This window comes from Heterodontus francisci, unplaced genomic scaffold, assembly GCF_036365525.1.
Source record: "Heterodontus francisci isolate sHetFra1 unplaced genomic scaffold, sHetFra1.hap1 HAP1_SCAFFOLD_817, whole genome shotgun sequence".
NCBI classification, from domain to species: Eukaryota; Metazoa; Chordata; class Chondrichthyes; order Heterodontiformes; family Heterodontidae; genus Heterodontus; species Heterodontus francisci.
In genome coordinates this window covers 238,890-262,147 of record NW_027141218.1, presented here as the reverse complement: position 1 = coordinate 262,147, position 23,258 = coordinate 238,890, and the positions used below count along the sequence as shown (strand labels likewise).

The window sequence follows — 23,258 nt, the reverse complement described above, 5'->3', positions numbered from 1 at the left end:
CTCCCAGGACAGGTACAGTACGGGGGGTTAGATACAGAGTAAAGCTCCCTCTACACTGTCCCCATCAAACACTCCCAGGACAGGTACAGCACGGGGGTTAGATACAGAGTAAAGCTCCCTCTACACTGTCCCCATCAAACACTCCCAGGACAGGTACAGCACGGGGGTTAGATACAGAGTAAAGCTCCCTCTACACTGTCCCCATCAAACACTCCCCAGGACAGGTACAGCACGGGGGTTAGATACAGAGTAAAGCTCCCTCTACACTGTCCCCATCAAACACTCCCCAGGACAGGTACAGCACGGGGGTTAGATACAGAGTAAAGCTCCCTCTCCACTTCCTGTTAAACATTGCCAGGTTTTTGAGAGTTGTACTGTGTCTGACTTTGATCTCCTATCCTCTTAACTACCTGCTGTGCTTTTCACAGGTAAATGTTCGTGAGGGAATGACAGTGAACGACAGCTTGGACAAGGCACTGAAAGTCCGAGGTTTGTCCCAGAAATGCTGTGCGGTCTACAGATTCCTTGATGGGTGAGTTACTGACTGCGGCATTTCTGTCTTGAGTTTGTATTGAAGCTGGCAAATGGGGCTTATACACACCAGTGCTGTACACGGGGCTTACTGTGGCTCCGGAGTGCGACACAGACGGCGCGGGGCGTTGCAGAGTCCCGTACACGGGGAGCTATATGGATGAGCAGGCGACTGTGCTGTGCTGGTTGTACAACGGGACAGTGCAGTGCGAGGCAGGCGAATCGGCAGGGGGGGGCCGTGTGTTGTCCTTGTAACCACTGACGCCTGTCTCTCTTCTTTCTCCCTTCAGCCACAAGAAGCTGACCGACTGGTCGACCGACATCACGCCCCTGGTGGGCGAGGAGCTCATGGTGGAGGTGCTTGATGAAGTCCCCTTGTCAATGCACAACTTTGTAAGTCCCGAGCTGATCGGCGTCCAGCTCCCCCACCCGTTGCGTTACCCGGCCATTCCCGAAATACCCAGTGGGTTCAACATCTCTTCCTGAAAGGTGGAACCTCCAAGAGTGCAGCCCTCCCTCAAAACTGACTCCCGGGGAGTGTTGAGCCTGGATTATGGGGCTCGAGCCTCTGGATTGCAGGTTGAACCCGCAGCCTTCTGACTCAGAGGCAAGAGCAAGGCTTTTGACACGGTCCCACACGGCGGACTGGTTTAAAAAAAAAAATAAAAGCCCATGGGATCCTGGGAAATGCAGCAAGGTGGATACAGAATTGACTCAGTGGCAGGAAACGAAGGGTAATTGTTGACGGGTGTTTTAGCGACTGGAGGGCTGTTTCCACTGGCGTTCCGCAGGGCTCAGTACTGGTGCCCCTGCTTTTGGTGGTGCATGTTAACGATTTGGACGTAAATGTAGGGGGCACGATCAAGACGTTTGCAGACGACGCAAAGATTGGCCGTGTGGTCGAGAGCGAGGAGGGTAGCTGGAGGCTGCAGGAAGATATCGATTGAGCATAAAAGTGGCAAATGGAATTCAACCTGGAGAAGTGTGAGGTGATGCATTCAGGGAGGTCAAGCAAGGCAAAGGAATACACCATTAATGGGAAAATACTGAGAGGTGTCGAGGAAGTGAGCGACCTTGGAGCGAATGTCCACAGATCCCTGAAGGTAGCAGGACAGGTCGATAAGGTGGTTAAGAAGGCATATGGAATCCTTTCCTTTATTAGCCGAGGTATGGAATATAAGAGCAGGGAGGTTATGCTGGAACTGTATAACTCATTGGTTAGGCCACAGCTTGAGTACTGTGTGTAGTTCTGGTCACCTCATTACAGAAAGGATGTAATTGCACTAGAGAGGGTACAGAGGAGATTTACGGGGATGTTGCCAGGACTGGAAAAATGCAGCCGTGAGGAAAGATTGGATAGGCTGGGGTTGTTCTCCTTGGAACAGAGAAGGCTGAGGGGAGAATCTGATTGAAATGTACAAAATTGTAAACTTGCCACCCCTCTCCCCCACCCCCCCCCCCCCCACCCCCCGCCAAGAAAAAAAAATAGTTCGGACCGACATGTGGCTCGTCACATTCATGGGACGTGGGTGTCCCTGGCCAGTACAAGTTGGCTTTGAGGAGGTGGCAGTGAGCCGGTACTGGAGTGTGAACCTGGATAATGGGAGTGTGTCTCTGGATTGCTGCAGTGGCCGCGTCCTCCACATCTTCCCCACGCCCCCCCCCCCCCCATTCCCGACACCCATCCGAGCAAATCCCTGCTGCATGTGTGACCCCGGACACGCGCTGAGCGTGAGCACACTCGGGCGGGGGGAACTGACAACAGAAGGTGGCTGAAAAGTCAAAAGCAGCGAGCACGAGTGATGGTGTAGAGGCAGACTGGGAGAGTTTAGTTTGGAGATCCAGCACTGAAACAGGCCCTTCAGCCCACCGAGTCTGTGCCGACCATCAACCACCCATTTATACTAATCCTACACTAATTCCATATTCCCATCACATCCCCACCTGTCCCTATATATTTCCCTACCACCGACCTATACTCGGGGCAATTTACAACGGCCAATTTACCGACCAACCTGCAAGTCTTTGGCATGTGGGAGGAAACCCGAGCACCCGGAGAAAACCCACGCAGACACAGGGAGAACTTGCAAACTCCGCACAGGCAGTACCCGGAATTGAACCCGGGTCGCTGGAGCTGTGAGGCTGCGGTGCTAACCACTGCGCCACTGTGCTGCCCAGGGTGTCGGGTTGAGCCCCAGACCCTCGGTAACGTCGAGGCCCGCCCCCTGCCCCGCACCGTGATCTGCTCCACTGTAACTCGCCGTGAACCGGCCGAATCTGCCGGGGACGTTGAATTAAGGAGAATGGTAAAATATTTACAGAGAGACTTCAAAGGAATTGGATATATATTTGAACGGGAAAACCTACTTTGAGGACAGTGGGGAAGGAGCAGGAATGCAGAGGGGCGAATTGGGTCACTCTTTCAATGAGGGACTGAATGGTGACTTTCTGAGCTGCATCTCGGACTTCTTGTATTTCTGCATTTGGATCAGATGGGCTGGCAGGTGGCAAGTGAAGTTTAACACTGATATGGGGCATGTGTGTGTGTACGTAGGGACACGCAGTGGTGCTCTCATCTCAAGACACCCGGCTGGTTTGCAGTGTGTTGTGAAGGACCTCGGGGTGAGGCTCCAGGGCAGGCGGGGTAGCTGGTGTGTCCCCCCCCCCCACCCCCCGTCACCTCCCCCAGACCGGGCAGAGAAGCGGCGAGGCGGGAAGCGGATGGCGCAGTAACCTGGCTGGCGATTCCTCTCCTCCTGCAGGTCCGGAAGACGTTCTTCAACCTGGCGTTCTGCGACTTCTGCCTGAAGTTCCTGTTCCATGGCTTCCGCTGCCAGACCTGCGGCCACAAGTTCCACGAGCACTGCAGCAGTAAAGTGCCAACGGTGTGCTTGGACCTGGGCAAATAGTGAGTACGAAAGGGAGGGTCCAGGGTGGGGTGGAGCGGCGGAGGCTGGGGGATAGTGAGTACGCTGGTTGAGGGAGGTGGTTTTGGTTGAGGGGGGGGGGGAGCGTGTGTGGTGATAGTGAGTACTGATCTAGCCCTGGTGTGATCTGATTCTCTACCGTTGGTTTGCAGCCCGGCTTCTCCCGGTCCCTACGAGGAGCACTCGCTCTCACCGATGCCCACAGCCCAGATGGACCAACTCCTGACCCCTCAGTCGTCCGGAAGGTGAGAACGCGTTGGATGTCTGTTTACTGTTAGAGAAACCGTCTGATATCCTTGCTGTAACTCGCAGTCGATTAGTTCGACACTGGATGGTGAGAAGAGTTCATGGAGCACAGCTGCCTACCTCTCTCTTCTGAGTCATGTGGCCGCGGGTTTGAACTCAATAGTCCAGGCTCCTCCTTTCCCCCCGGTGCCAGACCGACAAGAGTGCTGCACTATCGGAGGTACTGTCTTTCGGGTGAGATGTTAAACCCGTCAGTCACTGAGTTTTTTTTTTGAAGCGTGGCCTCTGTTGGAACGTGGGAGACATGGCGGCCAATTTGTGCACAGCAAGCTCCCACGAACCGCGACGTGATAATGACCCGGGAGCGTCGAGCCGAGGGTTATGTGCTCCAGGCTCGGAGAGAGCGACAGCTGACGCGTGCAGCCATCTTGGGGCTGCCCGGGAAGACAGGGAGCTGCGCGAGGGTGGGGGAGTGGTTCATGAAAAACCTGTGTGAACAAAGAACAGCACAGGAACAGGCCATTCGGCCCTCCAAGCCTGCGCCAATCTTGATGCCTGCCTAAACTAAAACCTTCTGCACTTCCGGGGCACGTATCCCTCTATTCCCATCCTATTCATGTATTTGTCAAGATGCCTCTTAAACGTCTCTATCGTACCTGCTTCCACCACCTCCCCTGGCAGCAGGTTCCAGGCACTCACCACCCTCTGTGTAAAGAACTTGCCTCGCACATCCCCCCTAATCTTTGCCCCTCTCACCTTAAACCTATCTCCCCTAGTAACTGACTCTTCCACCCTGGGAAAAAGCTTCTGACTATCCACTCTGTCCATGCCGCTCATAACTTTGTAAACCTCTATCATGTCACCCCTCCACCTCCATCGTTCAGGTGAAAACAATCCAAGTTTATCCAACCTCTCCTCATAGCTAATGCCCTCCAGACCAGGCAACATCCTGGTAAACCTTCTCTGTACCCTCTCCAAAGCCTCCATGTCCTACTGGTAGTGTGGCGACCAGAATTGCACGCAATATTCTAAGTGTGGCCTAACTAAAGTTCTGTACAGCTGCAGCATGACTTGCCAATTTTTATACTCTATGCCCCGACCGATGAAGGCAAGCATGCCGTATGCCTTCTTCACTACCTTATCCACCTGCGTTGCCACTTTCAGTGACCTGTGGACGTGTACGCCCAGATCTCTCTGCCTATCAATACTCCTAAGGGTTCTGCCATTTACTGTATACTTCCCACCTGCATTAGACCTTCCAAAATGCATTACCTCACATTTGTCCGGATTAAACTCCATCTGCCATTTCTCCACCCAAATCTCCAACCGATCTATATCCTGCTGTATCCTCTGACAATCCTCATCACTATCCGCAACTCCACCAACCTTTGTGTCGTCCTCAAACTTAATAATCAGACCAGTTACATTTTCCTCCAAATCATTTATATATACTACAAAGAGCAACGGTCCCAGCACTGATCCCTGCGGAACACCACTAGTCACATCCCTCCATTCAGAAAAGCACCCTTCCACTGCTACCCTCTGTCTTCTATGACTGAGCCAGTTCTGTATCCATCTTGCCAGCTCACCTCTGATCCCGTGTGACTTCACCTTTTGTACCATTCTGCCATGAGGGACCTTGTCAAAGGCTTTACTGAAGTCCATATAGATAACATCCACTGCCCTTCCTTCATCAATCATCTTCGTCACTTCCTCAAAAAACTCAATCAAATTAGTGAGACACGACCTCCCCTTCACAAAACCATGCTGCCTCTCGCTAATAAGTTTGTTTGTTTCCAAATGGGAGTAAATCCTGTCCCGAAGAATCCTCTCTAATAATTTCCCTGCCACTGACGTAAGGCTCACCGGCCTATAATTTCCTGGATTATCCTTGCTACCCTTCTTAAACAAAGGAACAACATTGGCTATTCTCCAGTCCTCTGGGACCTCACCTGTAGCCAATGAGGATGCAAAGATTTCTGTCAAGGCCCCAGCAATTTCTTCCCTTGCCTCCCTCAGTATTCTAGGGTAGATCCCATCAGGCCCTGGGGACTTATCTACCTTAATGCTTTGCAAGACACCCAACACCTCCTCCTTTTTGATAATGAGATGACTGAGACTATCTACACTCCCTTCCCTAGGCTCATCATCCACCAAGTCCTTCTCTTTGGTGAATACTGATGCAAAGTACTCATTTAGTACCTCGCCCATTTCCTCTGGCTCCACACATAGATTCCCATCTCTGTCCTTGAGTGGGCCAACCCTTTCCCTGGTTACCCTCTTGCTCTTTATATATGTATAAAAAGCCTTGGGATTATCCTTAATCCTGTTTGACAATGACTTTTCATGACCCCTTTTAGCCCTCCTGACTCCTTGCTTAAGTTGTGTGCGAGCATTTGCGGAAACCGGGAGAGCGGGCGGAATGGGTGGAGGTGGGAGAGAGGGTGTGCAGGCGTTGCTGTGGATCTTCAGCTGACAGGGTGCATTGCAGGTCAGTGGAATTGATTACAGCCTTCTCACCGACGGGCCTGACACTAACCTGCTTCTCCTTCGCCTTGCAGGCTCACACCACCCGCCTTCACTTTCCCATGTCCCTGCCCACCTGCCGAAGGGCAGCTCCAGCGCCAACGTTCAACCTCCACGCCCAACGTGCACATGTCCAGCACCACAGCACCAGTCAACATGAGTGTCATAGAGGTGAGGGATTCACACGTTACGTGCAGAGACCCAATCAGCTGGAGGCACTGCCCAGCCTCAGACAGCCTTACAACAACCACTCAGGATAGAATATGGGAGCTCCATGACAGCAACTCCCTGTGTTACTGAGTATTGGGGTTTACTGGACAGTGAGACTCTGTATTACTGAGTATTGGTGTTTATAGGACAGTGTGACTCTGTGTTACTGAGTATTGGTGTTTATAGGACAGTGAGACTCTGTGTTACTGAGTATTGGTGTTTACAGGACAGTGAGACTCTGTGTTACTGAGTATTGGGGTTTACAGGACAGTGAGACTCTGTGTTACTGAGTATTGGTGTTTACAGGACAGTGAGACTCTGTGTTACTGAGTATTGGTGTTTACAGGACAGTGAGACTCTGTGTTACTGAGTATTGGTGTTTACAGGACAGTGAGACTCTGTGTTACTGAGTATTGGTGTTTACAGGACAGTGAGACTCTGTGTTACTGAGTATTGGTGTTTACAGGACAGTGAGACTCTGTGTTACTGAGTATTGGTGTTTATAGGACAGTGAGATCTGTGTTACTGAGTATTGGGGTTTGCAGGACAGTGAGACTCTGTGTTACTGAGTATTGGTGTTTATAGGACAGTGAGATCTGTGTTACTGAGTATTGGTGTTTATAGGACAGTGAGACTCTGTGTTACTGAGTATTGGGGTTTACAGGACAGAGAGACTCTGTGTTACTGAGTATTGGTGTTTATAGGACAGTGAGATCTGTGTTACTGAGTATTGGTGTTTGCAGGACAGTGAGACTCTGTGTTACTGAGTATTGGTGTTTATAGGACAGTGAGATCTGTGTTACTGAGTATTGGTGTTTATAGGACAGTGAGACTCTGTGTTACTGAGTATTGGTGTTTATAGGACAGTGAGACTCTGTGTTACTGAGTATTGGTGTTTATAGGACAGTGAGACTCTGTGTTACTGAGTATTGGGGTTTACAGGACAGTGAGACTCTGTGTTACTGAGTATTGGTGTTTATAGGACAGTGAGACTCTGTGTTACTGAGTATTGGTGTTTATAGGACAGTGAGACTCTGTGTTACTGAGTATTGGGGTTCACAGGACAGTGAGACACTGTGTTAGTGAGTATTGGGGTTTACAGGACAGTGAGACTCTGTTACTGAGTATTGGGTTTTGCAGGACAGTGAGACTCTGTGTTACTGAGTATTGGGGTTTACAGGACAGTGAGACTCTGTTACTGAGTATTGGGGTTTCAAGGACACTGAGACTCTGCGTTACTGAGTATTGGGTTTTACAGGACAGTGAGACTCTGTTACTGAGTATTGGGGTTTCAAGGACAGTGTGACTCTGTGTTACTGAGTATTGGTGTTTATAGGACAGTGAGACTCTGTGTTACTGAGTATTGGGGTTTATAGGACAGTGAGACTCTGTGTTACTGAGTATTGGTGTTTATAGGACAGTGAGACTCTGTGTTACTGAGTATTGGTGTTTACAGGACAGTGAGACTCTGTGTTACTGAGTATTGGGGTTTATAGGACAGTGAGACTCTGTGTTACTGAGTATTGGTGTTTATAGGACAGTGAGACTCTGTGTTACTTTGGATTTTGGTTTACAGGACAGTGAGACTCTGTGTTACTGAGTATTGGTGTTTATAGGACAGTGAGACTCTGTGTTACTGAGTATTGGTGTTTATAGGACAGTGAGACTCTGTGTTACTGAGTATTGGTGTTTATAGGACAGTGAGACTCTGTGTTACTGAGTATTGGTGTTTATAGGACAGTGAGACTCTGTGTTACTGAGTATTGGTGTTTACAGGACAGTGAGACTCTGTGTTACTGAGTATTGGTGTTTATAGGACAGTGAGACTCTGTGTTACTGAGTATTGGTGTTTATAGGACAGTGAGACTCTGTGTTACTGAGTATTGGTGTTTATAGGACAGTGAGACTCTGTGTTACTGAGTATTGGGGTTTATAGGACAGTGAGACTCTGTGTTACTGAGTATTGGTGTTTATAGGACAGTGAGATTCTGTGTTACTGAGTATTGGTGTTTATAGGACAGTGAGACTCTGTGTTACTGAGTATTGGTGTTTACAGGACAGTGAGACTCTGTGTTACTGAGTATTGGTGTTTATAGGACAGTGAGACTCTGTGTTACTGAGTATTGGTGTTTACAGGACAGTGAGACTCTGTGTTACTGAGTATTGGTGTTTATAGGACAGTGAGACTCTGTGTTACTGAGTATTGGTGTTTATAGGACAGTGAGACTCTGTGTTACTGAGTATTGGTGTTTATAGGACAGTGAGACTCTGTGTTACTGAGTATTGGGGTTTATAGGACAGTGAGACTCTGTGTTACTGAGTATTGGTGTTTATAGGACAGTGAGATTCTGTGTTACTGAGTATTGGTGTTTATAGGACAGTGAGACTCTGTGTTACTGAGTATTGGTGTTCACAGGACAGTGAGACTCTGTGTTACTGAGTATTGGTGTTTACAGGACAGTGAGACTCTGTGTTACTGAGTATTGGTGTTTATAGGACAGTGAGACTCTGTGTTACTGAGTATTGGTGTTTACAGGACAGTGAGACTCTGTGTTATTGAGTATTGGTGTTTATAGGACAGTGAGACTCTGTGTTACTGAGTATTGGGGTTGATAGGACAGTGAGACTCTGTGTTACTGAGTATTGGTGTTTACAGGACAGTGAGACTCTGTGTTATTGAGTATTGGTGTTTATAGGACAGTGAGACTCTGTGTTACTGAGTATTGGTGTTTACAGGACAGTGAGACTCTGTGTTACTGAGTATTGGTGTTTACAGGACAGTGAGACTCTGTGTTACTGAGTATTGGTGTTTACAGGACAGTGAGACTCTGTGTTACTGAGTATTGGTGTTTACAGGACAGTGAGACTCTGTGTTACTGAGTATTGGTGTTTATAGGACAGTGAGACTCTGTGTTACTGAGTATTGGTGTTTACAGGACAGTGAGACTCTGTGTTATTGAGTATTGGTGTTTATAGGACAGTAAGACTCTGTTACTGAGTATTGGCTTTTACAGGACAGTGAAACTCTGTGTTACTGAGTATTGGTGTTTACAGGACAGTGAGACTCTGTGTTACTGAGTATTGGGGTTTACCGGACAGTGAGACTCTGTGTTACTGAGTATTGGTGTTTACAGGACAGTGAGACTCTGTGTTACTGAGTATTGGTGTTTACAGGACAGTGAGACTCTGTGTTACTGAGTATTGGTGTTTATAGGACAGTGAGACTCTGTGTTACTGAGTATTGGTGTTTACAGGACAGTGAGACTCTGTGTTATTGAGTATTGGTGTTTATAGGACAGTAAGACTCTGTTACTGAGTATTGGTGTTTATAGGACAGTGAGACTCTGTGTTACTGAGTATTGGTGTTTATAGGACAGTGAGACTCTGTGTTACTGAGTATTGGTGTTTACAGGACAGTGAGACTCTGTGTTACTGAGTATTGGTGTTTACAGGACATTGAGACTCTGTGTCACTGAGTATTGGTGTTTATAGGACAGTGAGACTCTGTTACTGAGTATTGGTGTTTACAGGACACTGAGACTCTGTGTTACTGAGTATTGGGGTTTACAGGACACTGAGACTCTGTGTAACTGAGTATTGGGTTTTACAGGACAGTGAGACTCTGTGTTACTGAGTATTGGGGTTTATAGGACAGTGAGACTCTGTGTTCCTGAGTATTGGTGTTTATAGGACAGTGAGACTCTGTGTTACTGAGTATTGGTGTTTACAGGACAGTGAGACTCTGTTACTGAGTATTGGGGTTTCAAGGACACTGAGACTCTGTGTTACTGAGTATTGGGTTTTACAGGACAGTGAGACTCTGTTACTGAGTATTGGGGTTTCAAGGACAGTGTGACTCTGTGTTACTGAGTATTGGGGTTTATAGGACAGTGAGACTCTGTGTTACTGAGTATTGGTGTTTTTTGGACAGTGAGACTCTGTGTTCCTGAGTATTGGTGTTTATAGGACAGTGAGACTCTGTGTTACTGAGTATTGGGGTTTACAGGACAGTGAGAGTCTCTGTTACTGAGGATTGGGGTTTATAGGAGAGTGAGACTCTGTTTTACTGAGTATTGGTGTTTACAGGACACTGAGACTCTGTGTTACTGAGTATTGGTGTTTACAGGACAGTGAGACTCTGTGTTACTGAGTATTGGGGTTTATAGGACAGTGAGACTCTGTGTTACTGAGTAGTGGGGTTTATAGGACAGTGAGACTCTGTGTTACTGAGTATAGGTGTTTATTGGACAGTGAGACTCTGTGTTACTGAGTATTCGTGTTTATAGGACAGTGAGACTCTGTGTGACTGAGTATTCGTGTTTATAGGACAGTGAGACTCTGTGTTACTGAGTATTGGTGTTTATAGGACAGTGAGACTCTGTGTTACTGAGTATTGGTGTTTGCAGGACAGTGAGACTCTGTGTTACTGAGTATTCGTGTTTATAGGACAGTGAGACTCTGTGTGACTGAGTATTCGTGTTTATAGGACAGTGAGACTCTGTGTTACTGAGTATTGGGGTTTATAGGACAGTGAGACACTGTGGTACTGAGTATTGGTGTTTTTAGGACAGTGAGACTCTGTGTTACTGAGTATTCGTGTTTATAGGACAGTGAGACTCTGTGTTACTGAGTATTGGTGTTTATTGGACAGTGAGACTCTGTGTTACTGAGTATTGGTGTTTATCGGACAGTGAGACTCTGTGTTACTGAGTATTGGTGTTTCTAGGACAGTGAGACTCTGTGTGACTGAGTATTGGGGTTTATAGGACAGTGAGACTCTGTGTTACTGAGTATTGGGATTTATAGGACAGTGAGACTCTGTGTTACTGAGTATTGGTGTTTATAGGACAGTGAGACTCTGTGTTATTGAGTATTGGTGTTTATAGGACAGTGAGACTCTGTGTTACTGAGTATTGGTGTTTATAGGACAGTGAGACTCTGTGTTATTGAGTATTGGTGTTTATAGGACAATGAGACTCTGTGTCACTGAGTATTGGGGTTTATAGGACAGTGAGACTCTGTGTTACTGAGTATTGGTGTTTATAGGACAGTGAGACTCTGTGTTACTGAGTATTGGTGTTTACAGGACAGTGAGACTCTGTGTTACTGAGTATTGGTGTTTACAGGACATTGAGACTCTGTGTCACTGAGTATTGGTGTTTATAGGACAGTGAGACTCTGTTACTGAGTATTGGTGTTTACAGGACACTGAGACTCTGTGTTACTGAGTATTGGGGTTTACAGGACACTGAGACTCTGTGTAACTGAGTATTGGGTTTTACAGGACAGTGAGACTCTGTGTTACTGAGTATTGGGGTTTATAGGACAGTGAGACTCTGTGTTCCTGAGTATTGGTGTTTATAGGACAGTGAGACTCTGTGTTACTGAGTATTGGTGTTTACAGGACAGTGAGACTCTGTTACTGAGTATTGGGGTTTCAAGGACACTGAGACTCTGTGTTACTGAGTATTGGGTTTTACAGGACAGTGAGACTCTGTTACTGAGTATTGGGGTTTCAAGGGCAGTGTGACTCTGTGTTACTGAGTATTGGGGTTTATAGGACAGTGAGACTCTGTGTTACTGAGTATTGGTGTTTTTTGGACAGTGAGACTCTGTGTTCCTGAGTATTGGTGTTTATAGGACAGTGAGACTCTGTGTTACTGAGTATTGGGGTTTACAGGACAGTGAGAGTCTCTGTTACTGAGGATTGGGGTTTATAGGAGAGTGAGACTCTGTTTTACTGAGTATTGGTGTTTACAGGACACTGAGACTCTGTGTTACTGAGTATTGGTGTTTACAGTACAGTGAGACTCTGTGTTACTGAGTATTGGGGTTTATAGGACAGTGAGACTCTGTGTTACTGAGTAGTGGGGTTTATAGGACAGTGAGACTCTGTGTTACTGAGTATAGGTGTTTATTGGACAGTGAGACTCTGTGTTACTGAGTATTCGTGTTTATAGGACAGTGAGACTCTGTGTGACTGAGTATTCGTGTTTATAGGACAGTGAGACTCTGTGTTACTGAGTATTGGTGTTTATAGGACAGTGAGACTCTGTGTTACTGAGTATTGGTGTTTGCAGGACAGTGAGACTCTGTGTTACTGAGTATTCGTGTTTATAGGACAGTGAGACTCTGTGTGACTGAGTATTCGTGTTGAAGGACAGTGAGACTCTGTGTTACTGAGTATTGGGGCTTATAGGACAGTGAGACACTGTGGTACTGAGTATTGGTGTTTTTAGGACAGTGAGACTCTGTGTTACTGAGTATTGGTGTTTATAGGACAGTGAGACTCTGTGTTACTGAGTATTGGTGTTTATAGGACAGTGAGACTCTGTGTCACTGAGTATTGGGGTTTATAGGACAGTGAGACTCTGTGTTACTGAGTATTGGTGTTTATAGGACAGCGAGACTCTGTGTTACTGAGTATTGGTGTTTCCAGGACAGTGAGACTCTGTTACTGAGTATTGGGGTTTCAAGGACACTGAGACTCTGTGTTACTGAGTATTGGGTTTTACAGGACAGTGAGACTCTGTTACTGAGTATTGGGGTTTCAAGGACAGTGTGACTCTGTGTTACTGAGTATTGGGGTTAATGGGACAGTGAGACTCTGTGTTACTGAGTATTGGTGTTTATAGGACAGTGAGACTCTGTGTTACTGAGTATTGGTGTTTATAGGACAGTGAGACTCTGTGTTACTGAGTATTGGGGTTTATAGGACAGTGAGACTCTGTATTACTGAGTATTGGTGTTTACAGGACATTGAGACTCTGTGTTACTGAGTATTGGTGTTTACAGGACAGTGAGACTCTGTGTTACTGAGTATTGGGGTTTATAGGACAGTGAGACTCTGTGTTACTGAGTATTAGGGTTTATTGGACAGTGAGACTCTGTGTTACTGAGTATTGGGGTTCATAGGACAGTGAGACTCTGTGTTACTGAGTATTAGGGTTTATTGGACAGTGAGACTCTGTGTTACTGAGTATTGGGGTTTATAGGACAGTGAGACTCTGTGTTACTGAGTATTGGTGTTTATAGGACAGTGAGACTCTGTGTTATTGAGTATTGGTGTTTATAGGACAGTGAGACTCTGTGTCACTGAGTATTGGGGTTTATAGGACAGTGAGACTCTGTGTTACTGAGTATTGGTGTTTATAGGACAGTGAGACTCTGTGTTACTGAGTATTGGTGTTTCCAGGACAGTGAGACTCTGTTACTGAGTATTGGGGTTTCAAGGACACTGAGACTCTGTGTTACTGAGTATTGGGTTTTACAGGACAGTGAGACTCTGTGTTCCTGAGTATTGGTGTTTACAGGACATTGAGACTCTGTGTTACTGAGTATTGGTGTTGAGAGGACAGTGAGACTCTGTGTTACTGAGTATTGGTGTTTCCAGGACAGTGAGACTCTGTGTTCCTGAGTATTGGTGTTTATAGGACAGTGAGACTCTGTGTTACTGAGTATTGGTGTTTATAGGACAGTGAGTCTCTGTGTTACTGAGTATTGGGGTTTACAGGACACTGAGACTCTGTGTTACTGAGTATTGGGGTTTATAGGACAGTGAGACTCTGTGTTACTGAGTATTCGGGTTTATTGGACAGTGAGACTCTGTGTTACTGAGTATTGGGGTTTGTAGGACAGTGAGACTCTGTGTTACTGAGTATTGGTGTTTGCAGGACAGTGAGACACTGTGGTACTGAGTATTGGTGTTTATAGGACAGTGAGACTCTGTGTTACTGAGTATTGGTGTTTATAGGACAGTGAGACTCAGTGTTACTGAGTATTGGTGTTTATTGGACAGTGAGACTCTGTTACTGAGTATTGGTGTTTACAGGACAGTGAGACTCTGTGTTACTGAGTATTGGGGTTTTCTGGACAGTGAGACTCTGTGTTACTGAGTATTGGGGTTAATAGGACAGTGAGACTCTGTTTCTGAGTATTGGTGTTTGCAGGACAGTGAGACTCTGTGTTACTGAGTATTGGTGTTTACTGGACAGTGAGATTCTGTGTTACTGAGTATTGGTGTTTATAGGACAGTGAGACTCTGTGTTACTGAGTATTGGGGTTTACAGGACAGTGAGATTCTGTGTTACTGAGTATTGGGGTTTATAGGACAGTGAGACTCTGTGTTACTGAGTATTGGTGTTTATAGGACAGTGAGATTCTGTGTTACTGAGTATTGGTGTTTATAGGACAGTGAGACTCTGTGTTACTGAGTATTGGTTTTTATAGGACAGTGTGACTCTGTGTTACTGAGTATTGGGGTTTACAGGACAGTGTGACTCTGTGTTACTGAGTATTGGTGTTTACAGGACAGTGAGACTCTGTGTTACTGAGTATTGGTGTTTACAGGACAGTGAGACTCTGTGTTACTGAGTATTGGTGTTTCTAGGACAGTGAGACTCTGTGTTACTGAGTATTGGAGTTGATCGGACAGTGAGACTCTGTGTTACTGAGTATTGGTGTTTATAGGACAGTGAGACTCTGTGTTACTGAGTATTGGTGTTTATAGGACAGTGAGACTCTGTGTTACTGAGTATTGGTGTTTATCGGACAGTGAGACTCTGTGTTACTGAGTGTTGGTGTTTACAGGACATTGAGACTCTGTGTTACTGAGTATTGGTGTTTATAGGACAGTGAGACTCTGTGTTACTGAGTGTTGGTGTTTACAGGACAGTGAGACTCTGTGTTACTGAGTATTGGTGTTTATCGGACAGTGAGACTCTGTGTTACTGAGTATTGGGGTTTATAGGACAGTGAGACTCTGTGTTACTGAGTATTGGGGTTTACTGGACAGTGAGACTCTGTGTTACTGAGTATTGGTGTTTATCGGACAGTGAGACTCTGTGTTACTGAGTATTGGTGTTTATCGGACAGTGAGACTCTGTGTTAGAGTATTGGTGTTTACAGGACAGTGAGACTCTGTGTTACTGATTATTGGTGTTTATAGGACAGTGAGACTCTGTGTTACTGAGTATTGGTGTTTACAGGACAGTGAGACTCTGTGTTACTGAGTATTGGTGTTTATAGGACAGTGAGACTCTGTGTTACTGAGTATTGGTGTTTACAGGACAGTGAGACTCTGTGTTACTGAGTATTGGTGTTTACAGGACAGTGAGACTCTGTGTTACTGAGTATTGGTGTTTATAGGACAGTGAGACTCTGTGTTACTGAGTATTGGTGTTTATAGGACAGTGAGACTCTGTTCCTGAGTATTGGTGTTTATAGGACAGTGAGACTCTGTGTTACTGAGTATTGGTGTTTATAGGACAGTGAGACTCTGTGTTACTGAGTATTGGGGTTTACAGGACAGTGAGACTCTGTGTTACTGAGTATTGGTGTTTATAGGACATTGACACTCTGTGTTACTGAGTATTGGTGTTTATAGGACAGTGAGACTCTGTGTTACTGAGTATTGGGATTTATAGGACAGTGAGACTCTGTGTTACTGAGTATTGGTGTTTATAGGACAGTGAGACTCTGTGTTATTGAGTATTGGTGTTTATAGGACAGTGAGACTCTGTGTTACTGAGTATTGGTGTTTATAGGACAGTGAGACTCTGTGTTATTGAGTATTGGTGTTTATAGGACAGTGAGACTCTGTGTCACTGAGTATTGGGGTTTATAGGACAGTGAGACTCTGTGTTACTGAGTATTGGGGTTTATAGGACAGTGAGACTCTATGTTACTGAGTATTGGTGTTTACAGGACAGTGAGACTCTGTGTTACTGAGTATTGGTGTTTACAGGACAGTGAGACTCTGTGTTACTGAGTATTGGTGTTTATAGGACAGTGAGACTCTGTGTTACTGAGTATTGGTGTTTATAGGACAGTGAGACTCTGTGTTACTGAGGATTGGGGTTTACAGGACAGTGAGACTCTGTGTTCCTGAGTATTGGTGTTTACAGGACATTGAGACTCTGTGTTACTGAGTATTGGTGTTTATAGGACAGTGAGACTCTGTGTTACTGAGTATTGGTGTTTCCAGGACAGTGAGACTCTGTGTTACTGAGGATTGGGGTTTACAGGACAGTGAGACTCTGTATTACTGAGTATTGGTGTTTACAGGACATTGAGACTCTGTGTTACTGAGTATTGGTGTTTACAGGACAGTGAGACTCTGTGTTACTGAGTATTGGGGTTTATAGGACAGTGAGACTCTGTGTTACTGAGTATTAGGGTTTATTGGACAGTGAGACTCTGTGTTCCTGAGTATTGGTGTTTATAGGACAGTGAGACTCTGTGTTACTGAGTATTGGTGTTTATAGGACAGTGAGTCTCTGTGTTACTGAGTATTGGGGTTTACAGGACACTGAGACTCTGTGTTACTGAGTATTGGGGTTTATAGGACAGTGAGACTCTGTGTTACTGAGTATTGGGGTTTATTGGACAGTGAGACTCTGTGTTACTGAGTATTGGGGTTTGTAGGACAGTGAGACTCTGTGTTACTGAGTATTGGTGTTTGCAGGACAGTGAGACACTGTGGTACTGAGTATTGGTGTTTATAGGACAGTGAGACTCTGTGTTACTGAGTATTGGTGTTTATAGGACAGTGAGACTCTGTGTTACTGAGTATTGGTGTTTATTGGACAGTGAGACTCTGTGTGACTGAGTATTGGGGTTTACTGGACAGTGAGACTCTGTTACTGAGTATTGGTGTTTACAGGACAGTGAGACTCTGTGTTACTGAGTATTGGGGTTTTCTGGACAGTGAGACTCTGTGTTACTGAGTATTGGGGTTAATAGGACAGTGAGACTCTGTTTCTGAGTATTGGTGTTTATAGGACAGTGAGACTCTGTGTTACTGAGTATTGGTGTTTATAGGACAGTGAGACTCAGTGTTACTGAGTATTGGTGTTTATTGGACAGTGAGACTCTGTGTGACTGAGTATTGGGGTTTACTGGACAGTGAGACTCTGTTACTGAGTATTGGTGTTTACAGGACAGTGAGACTCTGTGTTACTGAGTATTGGGGTTTTCTGGACAGTGAGACTCTGTGTTACTGAGTATTGGGGTTTATAGGACAGTGAGACTCTATGTTACTGAGTATTGGTGTTTACAGGACAGTGAGACTCTGTGTTACTGAGTATTGGTGTTTACAGGACAGTGAGACTCTGTGTTACTGAGTATTGGTGTTTATAGGACAGTGAGACTCTGTGTTACTGAGTATTGGTGTTTATAGGACAGTGAGACTCTGTGTTACTGAGGATTGGGGTTTACAGGACAGTGAGACTCTGTGTTCCTGAGTATTGGTGTTTACAGGACATTGAGACTCTGTGTTACTGAGTATTGGTGTTTATAGGACAGTGAGACTCTGTGTTACTGAGTATTGGTGTTTCCAGGACAGTGAGACTCTGTGTTACTGAGTATTGGTGTTTATAGGACAGTGAGACTCTTTGTTACTGAGTATTGGTGTTTATAGGACAGTGAGACTCTGTGTTACTGAGTATTGGGGTTTACAGGACAGTGAGACTCTGTGTTACTGAGGATTGGGGTTTACAGGACAGTGAGACTCTGTGTTACTGAGTATTGGTGTTTATAGGACAGTGAGACTCTGTGTTACTGAGTATTGGTGTTTATCGGACAGTGAGACTCTGTGTTACTGAGTATTGGTGTTTATAGGACAGTGAGACTCTGTGTTACTGAGTATTGGTGTTTATAGGACAGTGAGACTCTGTGTTACTGAGTATTGGTGTTTATAGGACAGTGAGACTCTGTGTTACTGAGTATTAGGGTTTATTGGACAGTGAGACTCTGTGTTCCTGAGTATTGGTGTTTATAGGACAGTGAGACTCTGTGTTACTGAGTATTGGTGTTTATAGGACAGTGAGTCTCTGTGTTACTGAGTATTGGGGTTTACAGGACACTGAGACTCTGTGTTACTGAGTATTGGGGTTTATAGGACAGTGAGACTCTGTGTTACTGAGTATTCGGGTTTATTGGACAGTGAGACTCTGTGTTACTGAGTATTGGGGTTTGTAGGACAGTGAGACTCTGTGTTACTGAGTATTGGTGTTTGCAGGACAGTGAGACACTGTGGTACTGAGTATTGGTGTTTATAGGACAGTGAGACTCTGTGTTACTGAGTATTGGTGTTTATAGGACAGTGAGACTCAGTGTTACTGAGTATTGGTGTTTATTGGACAGTGAGACTCTGTGTGACTGAGTATTGGGGTTTACTGGACAGTGAGACTCTGTTACTGAGTATTGGTGTTTACAGGACAGTGAGACTCTGTGTTACTGAGTATTGGGGTTTTCTGGACAGTGAGACTCTGTGTTACTGAGTATTGGGGTTAATAGGACAGTGAGACTCTGTTTCTGAGTATTGGTGTTTGCAGGACAGTGAGACTCTGTGTTACTGAGTATTGGTGTTTACTGGACAGTGAGATTCTGTGTTACTGAGTATTGGTGTTTATAGGACAGTGAGACTCTGTGTTACTGAGTATTGGGGTTTACAGGACAGTGAGATTCTGTGTTACTGAGTATTGGGGTTTATAGGACAGTGAGACTCTGTGTTACTGAGTATTGGGGTTTACAGGACAGTGAGATTCTGTGTTACTGAGTATTGGTGTTTATAGGACAGTGAGACTCTGTGTTACTGAGTATTGGTTTTTATAGGACAGTGTGACTCTGTGTTACTGAGTATTGGGGTTTACAGGACAGTGTGACTCTGTGTTACTGAGTATTGGTGTTTACAGGACAGTGAGACTCTGTGTTACTGAGTATTGGTGTTTACAGGACAGTGAGACTCTGTGTTACTGAGTATTGGTGTTTCTAGGACAGTGAGACTCTGTGTTACTGAGTATTGGAGTTGATCGGACAGTGAGACTCTGTGTTACTGAGTATTGGTGTTTATAGGACAGTGAGACTCTGTGTTACTGAGTATTGGTGTTTATAGGACAGTGAGACTCTGTGTTACTGAGTATTGGTGTTTATCGGACAGTGAGACTCTGTGTTACTGAGTATTGGTGTTTATAGGACAGTGAGACTCTGTGTTACTGAGTGTTGGTGTTTACAGGACATTGAGACTCTGTGTTACTGAGTATTGGTGTTTATAGGACAGTGAGACTCTGTGTTACTGAGTGTTGGTGTTTACAGGACAGTGAGACTCTGTGTTACTGAGTATTGGTGTTTATCGGACAGTGAGACTCTGTGTTACTGAGTATTGGTGTTTATAGGACAGTGAGACTCTGTGTTACTGAGTATTGGTGTTTACAGGACAGTGAGACTCTGTGTTACTGAGTATTGGTGTTTATCGGACAGTGAGACTCTGTGTTACTGAGTATTGGTGTTTACAGGACAGTGAGACTCTGTGTTACTGAGTATTGGTGTTTATAGGACAGTGAGACTCTGTGTTACTGAGTATTGGTGTTTACAGGACAGTGAGACTCTGTGTTACTGAGTATTGGTGTTTATAGGACAGTGAGACTCTGTGTTACTGAGTATTGGTGTTTACAGGACAGTGAGACTCTGTGTTACTGAGTATTGGTGTTTACAGGACAGTGAGACTCTGTGTTACTGAGTATTGGTGTTTATAGGACAGTGAGACTCTGTGTTACTGAGTATTGGTGTTTATAGGACAGTGAGACTCTGTGTTCCTGAGTATTGGTGTTTATAGGACAGTGAGACTCTGTGTTACTGAGTATTGGTGTTTATAGGACAGTGAGACTCTGTGTTACTGAGTATTGGGGTTTACAGGACAGTGAGACTCTGTGTTACTGAGTATTGGTGTTTATAGGACATTGACACTCTGTGTTACTGAGTATTGGTGTTTATAGGACAGTGAGACTCTGTGTTACTGAGTATTGGGATTTATAGGACAGTGAGACTCTGTGTTACTGAGTATTGGTGTTTATAGGACAGTGAGACTCTGTGTTATTGAGTATTGGTGTTTATAGGACAGTGAGACTCTGTGTTACTGAGTATTGGTGTTTATAGGACAGTGAGACTCTGTGTTATTGAGTATTGGTGTTTATAGGACAGTGAGACTCTGTGTCACTGAGTATTGGGGTTTATAGGACAGTGAGACTCTATGTTACTGAGTATTGGTGTTTATAGGACAGTGAGACTCTGTGTTACTGAGTATTGGGGTTTACAGGGCAGTGAGACTCTGTGTTACTGAGTATTGGGGTTTACAGGACAGTGAGACTCTGTGTTACTGAGGATTGGGGTTTACAGGACAGTGAGACTCTGTATTACTGAGTATTGGTGTTTACAGGACATTGAGACTCTGTGTTACTGAGTATTGGTGTTTACAGGACAGTGAGACTCTGTGTTACTGAGTATTGGGGTTTATAGGACAGTGAGACTCTGTGTTACTGAGTATTAGGGTTTATTGGACAGTGAGACTCTGTGTTACTGAGTATTGGGGTTCATAGGACAGTGAGACTCTGTGTTACTGAGTATTAGGGTTTATTGGACAGTGAGACTCTGTGTTACTGAGTATTGGGGTTTATAGGACAGTGAGACTCTGTGTTACTGAGTATTGGTGTTTATAGGACAGTGAGACTCTGTGTTATTGAGTATTGGTGTTTATAGGACAGTGAGACTCTGTGTCACTGAGTATTGGGGTTTATAGGACAGTGAGACTCTGTGTTACTGAGTATTGGTGTTTATAGGACAGTGAGACTCTGTGTTACTGAGTATTGGTGTTTCCAGGACAGTGAGACTCTGTTACTGAGTATTGGGGTTTCAAGGACACTGAGACTCTGTGTTACTGAGTATTGGGTTTTACAGGACAGTGAGACTCTGTGTTCCTGAGTATTGGTGTTTACAGGACATTGAGACTCTGTGTTACTGAGTATTGGTGTTTATAGGACAGTGAGACTCTGTGTTACTGAGTATTGGTGTTTCCAGGACAGTGAGACTCTGTGTTCCTGAGTATTGGTGTTTATAGGACAGTGAGACTCTGTGTTACTGAGTATTGGTGTTTATAGGACAGTGAGTCTCTGTGTTACTGAGTATTGGGGTTTACAGGACACTGAGACTCTGTGTTACTGAGTATTGGGGTTTATAGGACAGTGAGACTCTGTGTTACTGAGTATTGGGGTTTGTAGGACAGTGAGACTCTGTGTTACTGAGTATTGGTGTTTGCAGGACAGTGAGACACTGTGGTACTGAGTATTGGTGTTTATAGGACAGTGAGACTCTGTGTTACTGAGTATTGGTGTTTATAGGACAGTGAGACTCAGTGTTACTGAGTATTGGTGTTTATCGGACAGTGAGACTCTGTGTGACTGAGTATTGGGGTTTACTGGACAGTGAGACTCTGTTACTGAGTATTGGTGTTTACAGGACAGTGAGACTCTGTGTTACTGAGTATTGGGGTTTTCTGGACAGTGAGACTCTGTTACTGAGTATTGGGGTTAATAGGACAGTGAGACTCTGTTTCTGAGTATTGGTGTTTGCAGGACAGTGAGACTCTGTGTTACTGAGTATTGGTGTTTACTGGACAGTGAGATTCTGTGTTACTGAGTATTGGTGTTTATAGGACAGTGAGACTCTGTGTTACTGAGTATTGGGGTTGACAGGACAGTGAGATTCTGTGTTACTGAGTATTGGGGTTTATAGGACAGTGAGACTCTGTGTTACTGAGTATTGGGGTTTACAGGACGGTGAGATTCTGTGTTACTGAGTATTGGTGTTTATAGGACAGTGAGACTCTGTGTTACTGAGTATTGGTTTTTATAGGACAGTGTGACTCTGTGTTACTGAGTATTGGGGTTTACAGGACAGTGTGACTCTGTGTTACTGAGTATTGGTGTTTACAGGACAGTGAGACTCTGTGTTACTGAGTATTGGTGTTTACAGGACAGTGAGACTCTGTGTTACTGAGTATTGGTGTTTATAGGACAGTGAGACTCTGTGTTACTGAGTATTGGTGTTTACAGGACAGTGAGACTCTGTGTTACTGAGTATTGGTGTTTATAGGACAGTGAGACTCTGTGTTACTGAGTATTGGTGTTTACAGGACAGTGAGACTCTGTGTTACTGAGTATTGGTGTTTACAGGACAGTGAGACTCTGTGTTACTGAGTATTGGTGTTTATAGGACAGTGAGACTCTGTGTTACTGAGTATTGGTGTTTACAGGACAGTGAGACTCTGTGTTACTGAGTATTGGTGTTTATAGGACAGTGAGACTCTGTGTTACTGAGTATTGGTGTTTACAGGACAGTGAGACTCTGTGTTACTGAGTATTGGTGTTTATAGGACAGTGAGACTCTGTGTTACTGAGTATTGGTGTTTATAGGACAGTGAGACTCTGTGTTCCTGAGTATTGGTGTTTATAGGACAGTGAGACTCTGTGTTACTGAGTATTGGTGTTTATAGGACAGTGAGACTCTGTGTTACTGAGTATTGGGGTTTACAGGACAGTGAGACTCTGTGTTACTGAGTATTGGTGTTTATAGGACATTGACACTCTGTGTTACTGAGTATTGGTGTTTATAGGACAGTGAGACTCTGTGTTACTGAGTATTGGTGTTTACAGGACAGTGAGACACTGTGTTACTGAGTATTGGTGTTTGCAGGACAGTGAGACTCTGTGTTACTGAGTATTGGTGTTTATAGGACAGTGAGACTCTGTGTTACTGAGTATTGGTGTTTACAGGACAGTGAGACTCTGTGTTACTGAGTATTGGTGTTTCTCGGACAGTGAGACTCTGTGTTGCTGAGTATTGGTGTTTATAGGACAGTGAGACTCTGTGCTACTGAGTATTGGGGTTTATAGGACAGTGAGACTCTGTGTTACTGAGTATTAGGGTTTATTGGACAGTGAGACTCTGTGTTACTGAGTATTGGTGTTTATAGGACAGTGAGAC

General features: G+C 45.0%; 1 protein-coding gene across 2 annotated transcripts in view; it reads left to right on the top strand.

Annotated features, from left to right (window-relative positions):
• The window catches only part of LOC137362482 (serine/threonine-protein kinase A-Raf-like), a 280,505-nt gene that overhangs the window by 24,081 nt on the left and 233,166 nt on the right, over nucleotides 1–23,258 (top strand). For both annotated transcript variants that reach the window (XM_068026861.1, XM_068026860.1), the window contains exons 3-7: nucleotides 429–532; nucleotides 822–924; nucleotides 3,294–3,439; nucleotides 3,611–3,703; nucleotides 6,266–6,401. In XM_068026861.1, coding sequence (XP_067882962.1) covers nucleotides 429–532; nucleotides 822–924; nucleotides 3,294–3,439; nucleotides 3,611–3,703; nucleotides 6,266–6,401 — 582 coding nt within the window. The remainder of the gene's footprint in view (nucleotides 1–428; nucleotides 533–821; nucleotides 925–3,293; nucleotides 3,440–3,610; nucleotides 3,704–6,265; nucleotides 6,402–23,258) is intronic.